This window comes from Glycine soja, chromosome 16 (assembly GCF_004193775.1).
Source record: "Glycine soja cultivar W05 chromosome 16, ASM419377v2, whole genome shotgun sequence".
Taxonomy (NCBI): domain Eukaryota; kingdom Viridiplantae; phylum Streptophyta; class Magnoliopsida; order Fabales; family Fabaceae; genus Glycine; species Glycine soja.
This window is the reverse complement of record NC_041017.1, coordinates 27,914,062-27,929,763: the sequence shown is the minus strand read 5'-3', so window position 1 is coordinate 27,929,763 and position 15,702 is coordinate 27,914,062. Positions and strand designations below refer to the sequence as shown.

At 32.6% G+C, this 15,702-nt stretch overlaps 1 protein-coding gene across 1 annotated transcript; it reads left to right on the top strand.

Moving 5' to 3' along the window:
- Positions 1–4,930: 4,930 nt before the first annotated feature.
- On the top strand, positions 4,931–8,243 carry LOC114390676 (ferredoxin--NADP reductase, leaf isozyme, chloroplastic-like). Its single transcript, XM_028351507.1, has 9 exons — positions 4,931–5,162; positions 5,502–5,736; positions 5,862–5,995; positions 6,337–6,415; positions 6,555–6,646; positions 6,736–6,813; positions 7,447–7,509; positions 7,619–7,853; positions 7,965–8,243. The coding sequence occupies exons 1-9, from the start codon at positions 5,058–5,060 to the stop codon at positions 8,030–8,032; spliced, it is 1,089 nt and encodes a 362-aa protein (XP_028207308.1). The 5' UTR covers positions 4,931–5,057; the 3' UTR covers positions 8,033–8,243.
- Positions 8,244–15,702: the final 7,459 nt, after the last annotated feature.

Genomic DNA, 15,702 nt, shown 5'->3' with positions numbered 1-15,702 from the left:
AAAACCAACATTTAGGAATGCTGAAAGTGGAGCACAACTCATTCACACTCCTACACCACAAAGTTTGGCCACTCGTGTAGCATGCAAGTTTGATGAGTGAGAGTGATTTTTAACTTTCAACCAAGCAATAATGATCCAAAATCAAACAGGAAAAAAAACCAATGTGTCTTCAAAAGCAATCATTTGTGTTAATTTAGTTTTAAAAGTATGTAATTTCTGAACTTGTTATCTGATAATAAATTAATCTTTCCAATACCAAATAAACTCAATCTAGACACTAAATTATCTTAAGATCGATAGATTAAAGACTAAATTGGCAAAGAATGATAATTTATCAAACTTGGGGATTAAATTATATACACGGTAAAATTATATACCACTTTCAGACATAATTATATACTGTATTACTTCAAAGTTAATCTTTCTATTATCAAACTCGACTTTCATTACTCTCCTTAATTCCCCTCTTAATTGATTGCCTACGTGTATGATGTACCGCATTCATTTACTTGTATTCTCGCAATGATGACTAAAAACAGAATCACAAATCCACGGGAGAGACAACATTACAATGAGAAAAGAAATTTCAAAATCAAAATCGAAATCAAAATTAGACATTCCAGTTTTCAAATTGACAAGTGTTCCGCTCCTGAAATCTGAATCCAACGTGGACGAAAGCACCATTGTGTCAATAACATCACACCCACATTACCACGATACCTTATGTAGTTTATAATGAGAACAAAAAATTCAATTAAATACTATAACAAACAAGTATTTTTTTTTCTTAAAAAAAATTAAGAACAGAAAAGGTGATAATTTCCGAGTATGGAAAATCAACGAAGATCCAGCGAATACGAGGTTTTAAAAATTCAGCGATTTTAGGGTGAAGTAGTTGTGGAGGTTCGACAGCGATGATTTTGTTATGGAAAAGGAGTGATTCCATCATTATAGGAAGACAGTTCTACTACCGTTCGTTCAAACTTTCAAAGCTTCAGCACCTTGAGTAAAAAACGCTCCGTTTTGAGCTTTTTTGCTCTTTGAGCACAATTGCTTGCAATTTTGGACTGGGCTTAGAATTGGTCAGAATTATTAGCGGAGTATTGCTTCCTGCACCCAGTCGATTTGCCTCCTGCGCCCCATAGAAAACATTTATGATCCCAAATGGACAAAAATGCCCTTTACTCTCATTAGGCACCCCCAACCTAACACCTCTTCGGCTATCTCTTTTTTGACTTTTTTATGAAAGAAATATTAAAAAAAATATTTACAAAAATAGAGTAGTTTCTAAACTATTTACATGACATGTGTTGTTTTTTTCATCTAAGATAACAAAAGACATTATCCCGACTTTGTGCTCATTTTTTGTTTGTAGGAGGAGACGCGACTCAGGATAATGCCTCCTATTTTGGTCTTTGCACTTTTTTACATTTGTTATACCAACAACAAAGGTAAAAAAAAAAAGAATACGAAAAAAAGTTTTTTTATATCATCATAGATATAATTGATGTAAAAAAGGATAACAACCAAAACAAGAGGTGTCACCTGAATGGTGTGCCTTGGATAAAAAATTAACAGTAAGTGTTACTTAAAGATGACACCTCCTACATTTTAGGTGGGAAAAACAATTCATATATAATATAAATTGTTTTGAAATTATTCTATTTGTGTAAATAGTTTTTTATAATACAACTTTTCGTAAAAAAGAAAAAGTCCCATTTTCCTTTTGTGTGCTGCCAACCCGCTCACCTTTTCCATTTCCATTTTAATGTTATCTTGGAATTGAATACCCAAGAAAGAAAGGATTAGATGTAAATCTAAATGGGGATTATGTTTTTGAGACGTCTAAATTGGGATTATCAACTATCAGTTTCTCTCTCTCTCACTCTCTCTCTCTCTGCACAACTGAAATAATGACAACAATTACATACATTGTGTAGAGGACCTTGTCCTCTTTACTAAATCAAGCATTAGTCCATTTACGTCATTGTTATGTGATGGTATTTTTAATGAAGCACTCCGGACGTTGCTGCACCTCCGAAGCGCCTTGGACACTGCTGCTTTTCCTTTCCCATTTCCATTTGTGTGCTTAGCCACCAAAGCTCTTCCCCATCAGCGCCGTTTCAGCTATGGTCTTCCTCTTCTTCTTCTTCTTCTTCTTTTTTTCAACTACTTAAGGTTTGCTTGTTATCTGGATTATACTTTTTGTGTCCAGAATAGTTAGATGTTCATCATGTTTTCTTTTCTTATATATTCTACCCCCAACATGATTGCTAGAGTTTGCAGTGTACAAGTTAATTGAGGTGGGTCAAGAAGCTCCGGTCTAGGGGAAATAGGCGTTTGAGGAAGAAAGGGTAATATTGGCATATTTTAAAACAAGGAGTGCAGAAAGTAAAATGTAGGTGCCAGAAGTAATACTCTTATTAGTGGCAAAGTTGGGCTAAATTTGTAAAGCACTACTTTGCATATAGGCTCTTTTTTCCTGCACCCACAAACCTCCATCTCACCCCTTTTACATCCGCACATTCTCAAAAGATTAATCTAGAATGTAATTTTATATTTTAGATTAAGCTTCTCAAAATGTAAAAGGGGGACACAATTGAATATTTTTAAAGGAAGATTTATTCATTAAGTTTCTATAGTTCTACAAACTTTATCTTATATTTATACACTTAAAAATGATTTCTTTTAGTCCTTGTATAAACACTTTTAGATCTTTTTAGGTCCTTGTTGTTACACAAATTTTACTTTTTAGTCCTTACTAATTTTGTAACAAAAAGAGACCAAAGGGAGATCAAAGGAATACAAAAGTGCTTATATAAGAATTAAAATGAATGATTTTTAAGTATAAGATCTAAGAGATGATTTTAGTTCTACACTTAAAAATCACTCCTTTTAACCCAAGTACACTACTTTTAGATTCTTTTTTTATCTTTGTCATTATACAAATTTTACCTTTTAGTCCTTTCCAATTTTATAGTAATAGAAATTAAAAGAGATGAATTTTAATTATAAAGACTAAAAGTTAAATTAAAGTTTATGCAATTATAGGGGTCAAATAAATATTTATTTTCTTTCAAATGAGTAAATAGTATACAAATTAATAGTATAATATAATTATCCAATCACAAATTTTCGTGTATAATAAAATTTTTAATTTGTACTTCAACTTTCTTACTGATTAATAATGTAAAAAATTTACATTGACATAATAAAAATTAAACTTTTTATAAATAGCCTAGTGTAATTTTTAATTTAGACAATTACATTTTTGACTTTTTGATATGTTACGAATAAACTAATGATTTGAGATCATTTTAAGATATTTTTCCTTTTTTTAATTAACCTAATTTTAAAAATAAGGATTCAAGTTACATTTTCAATCCCTTTCCATCATTTTCCATTTTTGTTTTTGTTCTTGTTGAACTCTGTTCTCATCACCTTAGATGCAAACATAGAATAAGACATTGCCCAGTCAAGTTGGTTTTCTGAAGGGGAGAAATATCATTTAAAAATGAAGCGAAAACAGTAGATTTTTCTAAACTTTTTGTGGTGAAGCAAAATTCAAGATTCTAATGATATTGGCTCATTCTCTATATTTGATCAAAATGTCTTGAAAATAATTTTAAAAAAATTAAAAACTTAGGTGATATTTAGTTTGAGTGTTTATTTTATATTCTTTTATTTTTTTTTAAATTTTAAGATTTTAAAAATATATATCAAAAAGAAAATACTTTAAGGTATCAATGCATTTTCACTTCTTGAAAAAAAGACTGAAAACATTAATTTATTATTTTCAATTTTGGGATTGTTTTTAAAATTATTTTCAGAGAAAATGTTTTATAAATTTTAAAAAAACATATTTTCACTTTTATTCTTTATTTTCTTGGAAAATGAAAATATAAAAAATACTCAAATCAAACGCTACATTATATTTCAATATAAAAGGAAAAGAAAATATAACGGTAGCCTTTTAGCGCATATCTTTCTGTTTTCTCTCTAAATCATGAATCTATATATTACTTGATGGCAGCCGAAAGAAAGGAAACAAAATAAAATTATGTAAGCTATTTTTTTATGATGTTATAAATGTGAAATAATTATTAACTTTATTAAAAGAATTCGAATTTAGTTCTACTTGAACTAAAATAATATTGGTATAGGTTTTTACTTGTTTAAAAAGAGGAAATGGAATTATTTCAGGAATAATTTATTAATAAAATTATTTCATCAATAACTATTTATAAATATGAAATTTTATTATTTCAACCATTAAATATTTTAATATTATCTTAATGATCACACACAATAAGTTTAGATAAATAAGATATTTGTAATTATGTAATATTATACTGAATATTTACTTATATTTTAAAGATATATTATAGTTAAATTGAATTTATTAACTGAAGTATTAAATAGTTTTAATTTTTTTTTAAAAAAAGTTATAGACCTAAATTCATTTAATAAAGTATCAAATATTGTTAAATATTTTACTTTAAAATGAAAAAAAAAATTATCGGTGCTATTATTTGAGAAATGAGGTATTAATAAAAAAAGAAAAATAATCAAATAAACTATTTTGCCTCATATAATAGAGAAAAAATGAATTAAATTTTATTATTTTGTTGGTACAGACTATATATATTTTATCAGAGACAATTATGCTCTAATAGATTAAATTATATTATTTTATTATTTCTTATATCATTTTAAATAATTTAAAAAAGAATTATACTTCATGTTTTCAGGTTATATTCTATTCCATCACATTTTTTTGTTGTTGCATTGCAACCGAAGCAACATACATAATATTATATGTAAGGAGATATTTGAAAGTCGGAGATACCATCACAGTGTCACACCACGTACACTTATCCTAATATAATATCCGCCACTTCATTTGCTTCCAAATCTCGTCCACTCAAATCTTATACTCCTCTCTTGTCTGTGCAATCAAAACAACAACATTCATTCATACTGATCACTTCCTTGCCTATTGCACATTCTTCATCACTTCATTCAACATTTCTCTCTCCCTTAGCTAGTTTTTACCAATGGCTGCTGCGGTTAGTGCTGCAGTCTCTTTTCCATCCACCAAGTCTACCTCTCTCCCAAGCAGGACCTCCATCATTACCCCAGAGAGAGTTGTATTCAAGAAGGTATTGTTTCACAAACATGTCATTATTGTTTTCTTTTTTTAAGACAAGGTTTCTCCCATTAGAATTAGAACTTCCTCTCCATATCCAAAGATGTGTAATTCAGTTGATTAAGTAGAGTGTGTCAGTTATTGTAGTTCCGGTCTTTGATTCCTATGAATAAATAAAGAATTTCATCTTGATGATCTATGTTGACTTTTAATACGAATCTTTATTATTGTATCTATAAAAATGTATCTTGTTTTATCTAAGTTTTGTCAAACTTTTATTTTTTTAATGCAATTGAGGATTGAGATTACAATTTTGGATGATCTGGGTTGTGAATTATGGTTTCTTTCTCAGGCTTCATTGCAATACAGAGATGTTTGTAGCAGTGGAAGGGTAGTTTCCATCAGAGCTCAAGTCACCACTGAGGCTCCAGCCAAGGTTGAAAAAGAGTCCAAGAAACAGGATGAAGGTGTGGTTGTGAACAAGTTCAAACCCAAGACCCCTTACGTTGGTAGATGCCTGCTCAACACAAAGATCACTGGGGATGATGCTCCAGGAGAAACTTGGCACATGGTCTTCAGCACCGAGGGTTGGATGCTCATTCGTTTTCCCTCTATTTTCCTTTCCTTTCTTTTACTTTACCCCCCATAGAGCGTAAAGTAGACTGCTGATAAAATTTGTGTTTTTGAGCTAAAATTTGTGTTATTATTGCAGGAGAGATTCCTTACAGAGAAGGACAATCAATTGGGGTAATTCCAGATGGTGTTGACAAGAATGGCAAACCTCATAAACTGAGATTGTATTCTATTGCTAGCAGTGCCATTGGTGATTTTGGAGATTCCAAGACTGTGAGTATCATGTCATATTTTACATTATTGTTTCTGGGGTTTAATTTTTGAAGACTATAAAACTTTATATTTTTTTATCAATTTTGTTGCTTTCATACTTTGAGTCTTGTTTTAAACTTGCTTCAGTTGCATGTCTATAGTAAGAGAGATAGAGATAAATGATAGGTATCGATGAGGTGTTTATATGTATCATTGCTCAGTCCAAAATTGTGTGCTGAACTGCTAACTACCTTTCATTTACTGTGAACTTAACAATTTAACTTGACTATCTATTGTACAACATGTTTTCATTTCATTACCCAAGACTTCAGTTATGATTTGATATGATTGCTTCCATACAGGTTTCTCTATGCGTGAAACGGCTAGTGTACACAAATGAAAATGGAGAAATTGTCAAGGGAGTCTGCTCAAATTTCTTGTGTAAGGATGAGTAGTTTTAGATTTTACATAATGTAGGCTGGAAGAAATTTAGTTATATCGTTTTTTGGTTGATTTACTTTGTTATACTAAATGGTATATACCCTTCTTTTACCATTTATTTATATTCCTCTTTATTCAGGTGACCTGAAGCCAGGAGCTGAAGTAACAATAACTGGACCTGTTGGGAAAGAAATGCTTATGCCAAAAGATCCTAATGCCACCATCATCATGGTACATTAATAGAAAACGAATATGGTATATGTGATGGTCATGATTGTTGCTCTGATCTTCACCATTGATCATTGAAATTTTCTTCACAGTTGGGAACCGGAACCGGGATTGCCCCATTTCGCTCATTTTTATGGAAAATGTTCTTTGAGAAACACGAAGATTACAAGGTAAGTGTTGCCTAAAACTAATATCCTTATTCACTTTCACTTGTATGTAGATTAGGAACCAGAACCAGAACCAGAACCAGGACAATATTATGTAGTAGATTGTAGAGTGCATAACGGACTTGATGGTTGGGCACTGGACACTACTTATGATAAATGTTAATGGCAAGTGTTGGAGGGACTAATATTACAAGAGAGGGATTAGTGATTAACCTTAACGTCAAAATTCACCATGAGACACTATTAAATTGCTAGTAGCAATTTCAAAGCATTAGACTACGCAAACCCATATTTTATCTGTATGGATCTTTTAAAATAATGGCAATGTTTCTATTTTAGGGAGCTAGATTTTGCTAGCTAGGGAAGAGGGGGTTTCAGCCTGGTGGGAGAAAGGGTACCAGCTGAGCTATTTCTCAAGTATTGCAAATAATTATATAACAAATTTTCTCAAGTATTTCTTCATGCTATTGATTTAGCCAATCTTACCTTGTGGGATAAGGTTTTTGTTATTGTTGTATAGTGAGCATTGGCAAACTGACTTGACTGCTGCATGTTAAGCTAAAATTTTTTAACAATGTTAGTATGTGTTTGTAAGTGGACACATTTGATTATTAACCCATGTTTTGACATGTGTAGTTCAATGGTTTGGCATGGCTCTTTTTGGGTGTCCCTACAAGCAGCTCATTGCTATATAAGGAGGTCAGAAGAATCAGATTTTTCTCATTATTTCAAAACTTCAGCGATACGGTTTGTTTTATATAGATTTTCCTTTGCAATATACTGATACAACTTCAATTGTATGGAGCAGGAATTTGAGAAGATGCAAGAGAAATATCCTGACAACTTCAGGCTTGACTTCGCTGTGAGCCGAGAGCAAACAAACGAGAACGGAGAGAAGATGTACATCCAAACCCGAATGGCTCAATATGCAGAAGAGCTGTGGGAATTACTGAAGAAGGATAACACTTTTGTGTACATGTGTGGACTAAAAGGAATGGAAAAGGGTATTGATGACATTATGGTGTCATTGGCTGCCAAAGATGGTAAGACATTTTCCTTTTTTCTTCACACTTGAGGGGAAACCTTTTTGTCTTGGTACATCATTTGGAGAGTAACTTCACTAACTATATCTTGTGTTTCATTGTGTACTATAGGCATTGATTGGACTGAGTACAAGAGGCAATTGAAGAAATCAGAGCAATGGAATGTCGAAGTCTATTAATTTCTGTTCACTTGCACAAATATCATCTCCTACTTTGTGCTGCAACAAGTCTATCAACCCTCCTGCGTTGTGTAGATATATGACGTCCCTGTAATTTTTCTTTGACGATTTTTATACTGTTCATGAACAACTTCAATGTCAGTTTTACAAGTACTATTTTTGAGGGATGATGCAATATAGATGAATCCAAGTTCACTATGTCATTTCCAAATTTTATGTTTTGATGAGAAGTACTTAGGTATCCGGTGCAGTATATATCCCAAACAAACTACTTTAGGCATCTATGTAACCGAATCAGGATTCATAAGCTTTTATAATGTTAAAAGAAAATAAATGTTAAGGCCCTCACATAAATACTCAAAGATTGAATGATAAAAAAATACTCAAAGATTGAGGTTAATGTTATACTATAGAGCTTGATATTCAAATACTCAGATATATAGGGAGAGGTTGATTTCTGCTTGTTATTTTGAAAATAACAATTTTCAATATCTTTACTTTATATATATATAGAGGTGAGTTGGGATATTCGATGCAATAATTAATATGGATATAATTTTATAAATATATGTAATAATTAATATGAATATAATTTCATAAATATTTCGTCGGAATAATTCATAAATGAGGCATATAATCAATGCTAATATTTGTTGCCTTAATGATGCTAATATATAGTAACGTGTAAAATTAAATGGATAACTCTAATATTAATTAGAAGACACGATTTTTGTTACAATCAATGTAAAAAGATTTGGGAATCACAACCGACTGTATGCAAATTCTTTCAGTATTTTTAATAACCTTTTTAAAAATTACTCAATATTTTCACTTACTCTTTAATGTATACTCGGCTTTTGTATTTGATTATTGCTTTCATTGTAAACAACGTTTTACGTTTAATTGTAATTGGTTTTGAGGTTTTTTTTGCAGAGTCCGTCACGATTTTAGTTGCAGCCTCTTCATACGAAGCAACATTGTACAAAGAGGCTATGGGAGGAGAATATGGAGCAGTGTCCCTCCGCTGTGCATAGCCATGAAGCGCCTATGGCGGTGACGAGGGAGAACAGAAGTGAGAGCAAGGACAACATCAACACTATGGAGGCCATCTCCTACTGTAAAGAAGAGGGAAAAATGAAGAAACAATGGGAGAAGAAGAATTGAAGAACAAGAGGGGAAGATGTTGTGCTTAATCGTCTATGACGTGAAAATTATATTGCAAAGAATCTCTTTATTAATGAGAAAAGAAAACAACTACAAAGAAGAATTCTCTTGAATTCTTTATCTCTCAAAACTCTCTGATGTTTCTTGATGGAATGAAAATTTATAAACCTTAATGACCCTTTTATAATAGGATCCAAAGAATATAAACCTCTAACTTACATGTGGTCCATATTAATTTACTTAAATTAATATATATGGTTTATATTAATTTACCTTAAATAATATTTACTATTTTTAATTTAAGGCATATAATTAACAAATCTCCACCTTGCCTTAAATTTCTTATGACCTTAAACTTTTCAGTGTGTGTGCTAGTGTTGCTCCATCTACTTCCTGTGTCAATTTTTAATCCCCACTGAGTCCAGACACTGTTTGAACTTTAATGTTGGAAGAGCTTTTGTCATCATATCAGCAGGATTATCTGAAGTAGAAATCTTTTCTATTAACACATCACCTTGTGTTACCACATCACGAATAAAATGCATCCTTATATCTATGTGCTTTGTCCTTTCGTGGTACATTTGGTTTTTGGTTAAGTGAATTGCGCTTTGACTATCACAATGCACAACAACTTCCTTTTTACTTACACCAAGATCACCAACAAGACCTTTAAGCCATAAAGCTTCTTTCACCGCTTCAGTAGCTGCCATATATTCTGCTTCTGTAGTCGACAAGGCAACAATGGACTGTAGAGTCGCACGCCAACTTATAGCACTACCTCCAAGCGTAAAAATATAACCACTCAAGGACCTTCTACGATCAAGATCACCAGCATAATCCGAGTCACAATATCCAATGACATGACCATTGCATTCATTTGTTGCTTTGCCAAACACTAGACCCAGATTAGTTGAACCCCTTAAATATCTGAGAATCCATTTTACTGCTTGCCAGTGAGACTTTCCTGGATTAGCCATATAACGACTAAAGACACTCACTGCATGTGCTATATCTGGTCTGGTACAAACCATAGCATACATCAGACTCCCAACGGCATTTGAGTAAGGAACTCGAGACATGAACTCTTCCTCCTCTTTTGTTTGTGGTGACATATTTGCAGATAACTTAAAATGGGCCGCAAAAGGTGTACTAACTGCTTTTGCATTGTGCATTCCAAATCTCTCTAGAACTTTCTCAACATAGCTCTTTTGAGATAAACACAACCTTCCAATTTTTCGATCTCGTATAATCTCCATACCAAGGATTCTTTTAGCTGGACCCAAATCTTTCATCTCAAATTCACCACTTAATTGTGTTTTCACCTTATTGATCTCATTTGGGTGCTTACATGCAATTAGCATGTCATCAACATAAAGAAGCAAGTAAATATATGTGTTGTCAAATAGTTTCTTTTGATAAACACAACTATCATATTCACTTTTTATGTACCCAATATCAATCATAAATGAGTCAAAACGTTTGTACCATTGTCTAGGTGACTGCTTCAATCCATACAATGACGTCTTAAGAAGACACACATGGTCTTCTTTTCCTGGAACAACGAACCCATCTGGTTGTTGCATATAAATTGTTTCTTCCAAATCACCATGGAGAAAATCCGTCTTCACATCTAATTGCTCCAACTCCAAGTCAAGCAAAGACACTAAAGCAAGAAGCACTCTAATGGAACTATGCTTTACCACAGGGGAAAAAACTTCATTAAAGTCAATACCTTTCCTTTGTGTAAAGCCTTTTGCTACAAGCCTTGCTTTGAACCTTATCCCATCTTTCTTCTTGTATATCCACTTGCAACCCACAATCTTCTGATCAACTGGTTTCTCAACAAGCTTCCAAGTATGATTCTTGTGGAGGGATTCAAGCTCTTCTTTCATGGCACCAATCCACTGTGATGCTTCATCACAAGTAACTGCTTCGTGGAATGAACTTGGTTCTTGTTCATCATCGATGCTTTCGGCCATGTTGAGTGCGAAAGCAACAAAGTCATCATACCTCAGAGGTGGCCTAGTTTGCCTCCTTGGCCTATCACTAGCCAATGTATGTTCAAACTCTGTAGGTGTCACTTCAGATTCATCATAGATCTCCTCTGGTTTTCGTGCTTCAACTTCAAACTCCACCTTCTTGATATCACCATGAACTTCAACTTTATTATCATGGTCTTTATGTGGTCTTGGGTTAAGCATAGCTGTCTCATCAAAGGTCACGTCTCTACTAATTAAGAGCTTAGATTCCTTTGGGTCCCACAGCCTGTATCCTTTTACACCATCTTGATAACCCAATAATATACATTTCTTGGCTCTTGGCTCCAACTTTCCTTCATTAATATGAGCATAAGCTGGACACCCAAATACACGCAGAATTGAATAATTTGCTGTAGAGCCTGACCACATCTCTTCTGGAGTCTTACAATCAATAGCTGTAGAAGGAGATCTGTTTACCAAATAACATGCAGTATTAACTGTCTCTGCCCAAAACTGTTTTGGCAAACCTGCATTTGAGAGCATGCATCGAGCTCTCTCCAGTAATGTCCTGTTCATCCGTTCTATGACGTGCTATTCCTTCATTTGCGCAAAACTCATTGAACTCATTATTGCAAAATTCCAATCCATTGTCTGTCCTAAGTCGTTTGACCTTTTTCTCCGTCTGTTTTTCCACTAGTGACTTCCATTGTTTGAACTTAAGGAATACATCGCTCTTTTGCTTCAAAACATAAATCCAAACTTTCCGTGAATAATCATCAATGAAAGTTAACATGTATTTTGCTCCACCATGAGAAGGAATAGTTGACGGACCCCATAGGTCTGAATGGATATAGTCAAGAGTCCCTCGCGTTCTGTGAACACCAGTGCTGAACTTTACTCTACTTTGTTTACCATAAACACAATGTTCGCAAAAGTCAAGTTTTTCAATACGACGTCCACCAAGCAAGCCTCTCTTGCTAAGCTCATCCATTCCACGCTCACTCATATGACCCAACCTCATATGCCACAAACGGGGATTGGTCAGTATTAGAAATAGAAGAAACTGCAGTTGTACCTTCCACCGTGCTGCCTTGCAGAATATATAGTCCATTCTTTAATTTTCCTTTCATAACTATCAATGAACCTCTAGAAACTCTTAAGTCTCCACCTCCAGCTCGATATGTACAACCAAGAGAGTCTAAAGTGCTCAAAGATATTAAGTTCTTCTTGAGTTCGGGAACATACCTCACATCAGTTAATGTTCTTACAATACCATCATTCATCTTGATCTGCACCGTACCTTTGCCAGCTATACTACAAGCACCATCATTCCCCATCAGAACTTTGCCACCATCAACATTTTGGAATGTGGCAAACCAGTCTCTGTTAGGCGTCATGTGGAAAGTACATGCTGAATCAAGAATCCAGTCATCATCATTAACATTAGATGAGACAAAGAGAACATTTCCACCATCTGATTCTTCGGAGACAACAGCTGCTCCACCAAACTCTGAAGTACTCACTTTATCTTTCTTGAGCTCCGGGCAGTTCCTTTTCCAATGCCCTTCCTTCTGACAATTATGACATTTGTTGTTGTTCTTATTCTTGCTGTGCGATTTAGATCGTCTTCGTTGGAAACTTTTTCTTTCATCCATTCTTCCTCTTACCATTAGACCTTCACCAGAGCTAGTACCTCCATATGAATCTGTGATTCGCCTTTTCAATTCCCAAGATTGTAAGGCTGTTTTCACCTCTTCCATAGATAGTGAGCTTCTACCGAAAATTATTGTGTCTACAAAATTATCATATGCTCTTGGCAAAGAACTAAGAAGAAGAACAGCTTGGTCCTCGTCATCAACCGCAACATCAATATTTTTTTAAACTAAGAACAACCTGGTTGAAATTATCAATATGTTTGTGAATAGACTCACCTTCATGCATCTGCATAGTATATAACTGTTTCTTCAAACAGAGACGATTATGGAGAGACTTTGTCATGTATCTACTTTCAAGCTTTGCCGAAAGCTTGTCAACAGTCTTTTCTCCAGAGACTTCTCCCAAAACTTCATCACCTAGTGATAATAATATTGCACTATATGCCTTTTTCATTATCACCCTTTTTCTGTGCAGCTGTCATTTCGGCTGGCAGCATTTCTTCTCCTTCCAACGCCAACTCACATTCTTGTTGCGTGAGGAGAGCGAGCATCTTTACCCGCCATAGGTTGAAGTTATTTTTGCCAGTAAATTTCTCAACGTCAAACTTTGTAGACGACATAGCTCTGATACCAGTTTGTTGTGCTTAATCGTCTATGACGTGAAAATTATATTGCAAAGAATCTCTTTATTAATGAGAAAAGAAAACAACTACAAAGAAGAATTCTCTTGAATTCTTTATCTCTCAAAACTCTCTGATGTTTCTTGATGGAATGAAAATTTATAAACCTTAATGACCCTTTTATAATAGGATCCAAAGAATATAAACCTCTAACTTACATGTGGTCCATATTAATTTACTTAAATTAATATATATGGTTTATATTAATTTACCTTAAATAATATTTACTATTTTTAATTTAAGGCATATAATTAACAGAAGAAATAAAGACATGGGCACCACGAAGGCCACCTTTAGGCACGGTTCTCACCTCAGGGTTTCGTTTTGAAAGTCTCAAATTTCCAATCTTTATGGCCCAACAATAGTGTCATTGATTTGGTTTTGGTATGACCACTATCTACAAAGAATAATTGGTATCATCCGTTTATTTTCTTACCCTTTTTGTTTCCAATAAAATGAAAAATATTATGTCCTAATATTTTCTAATTCTCTTAATTGTTAAATATATTTATTTTATACAATATTGTTTCTTTGTAAGGTAAGAATGTGATAATCACTACTATTGGATTGAAAAATAGGAGGTTTTAGAATGGTCTTGAGGTTTTACAGGTTATAGGATAAAAATGGAGGATTGTGTTTTGTAGCAATGGAGGTATTGAGCAAACTGAAACGTGTGATGATTGATTCCTGGGTTGGGACAAGTTCTAGTGGAATATCACGGTATGTTTATTAAGATTCAGTAGTGGACAAAAGCACTTGTAAAAGGTAATATCAATTTCAAATGCTGATATACTTTAATTATTTTGTTTTCTCATTTGCAACAATTAAATTCATCAAGATAGCATTGACTACATATTTGTTGTGATGGTGAAAGCATAAATCTCTAATAGATATTGGTTCATGGCCTTTTTTATTTACATTCTTACTATGTGCTTCTTTTTCTTTTGATAAAATATTACTACTTGGTTAATTCTCCAAATAAACAGGTAGTAGATTAACTACTTTAATCAACAATCTTCTTCCATCTCCGAGAGACTCTTTTGGATATAGAATCTATACATTTTACCGGTGTTTGATGCAAGGTTAATTTATATATATTTTGAAGCATGTCCTACTATAAAATAGGCTTTTAATATTAGTTATGACTTTCAACATTGGTTATTAATCGATGTTGAAACTATCGATATTAAAAATATTAACGTTAAAATCAATTTTTTAGAAAATTGATGTCGTATCGTAATAAGTAACAAAAAAATGTATAATATGTAAAAATCAATATCGGTTTTTAGAAAAAATTGTTGTTGTGGTTTCCTGTCAACATCGGTTTTCCTAGAAATTGATGTTGTAAATTGACGAAAACATCAGTTTTTCCAATAATCGATATGATTTTCTGTTCACCAACATTGGTTTATAGGAAAATCGATGTTGTGTTCTACTGAACAATATCAATTTTTCTAAAAATTAATGTTTTTTGGAATTTTTTAATATGATGTTTGTTTTTTTAATTATCCAAAATTAACTTGCAAATTGTAAAACAAAACCAATTCAGACAATTTTTATCATATAGTTCAAATTTTGAACATAATAACTAAATATTTACTATCAATTAAAAGAAATATTTAAAACAATGAAAGTCAATACATAAAATTAGTAGTAACCTAATTTAAATTAACATAACTTTACAATTATAAAATTACTTAAACACTTAGTGTTTGATTTTTAACTTTTAGATAATATTTTGTCCACTAAATGCGAATTTCCTTCATGGTCTTTGATTCTAATAGTCTTGGATCAGTAAAATATTACATGATATAATAAAACATAAGTTAATAAGTATAAATAATAACAATTACAACAAATTGAATTAGTTTTGAAGTAAACAATTATTGTTTCTCAATTATCCTTGAAATCTCTAAGGGTTATGATTGACATCCAATGCATTATGTAGTACCCTCACTTAGTGTTTTCTTTTTGCTTATTACACTAAATTGAATAGAATATTTAGATATTCAAAGTTCACCGAAAATTAGTGTACATAGTAATAAAATTTAATTTTTAAGGCAACAAATATTATTTAAATCACTTACTTTAACTACAATCTATCTAACAACCTTGGATTTACTTTCTTGACTAGCGTTGAATCCCTTCAAAGCATTGATTAAGAGAAACATGCATATGTAATGTACAATTAA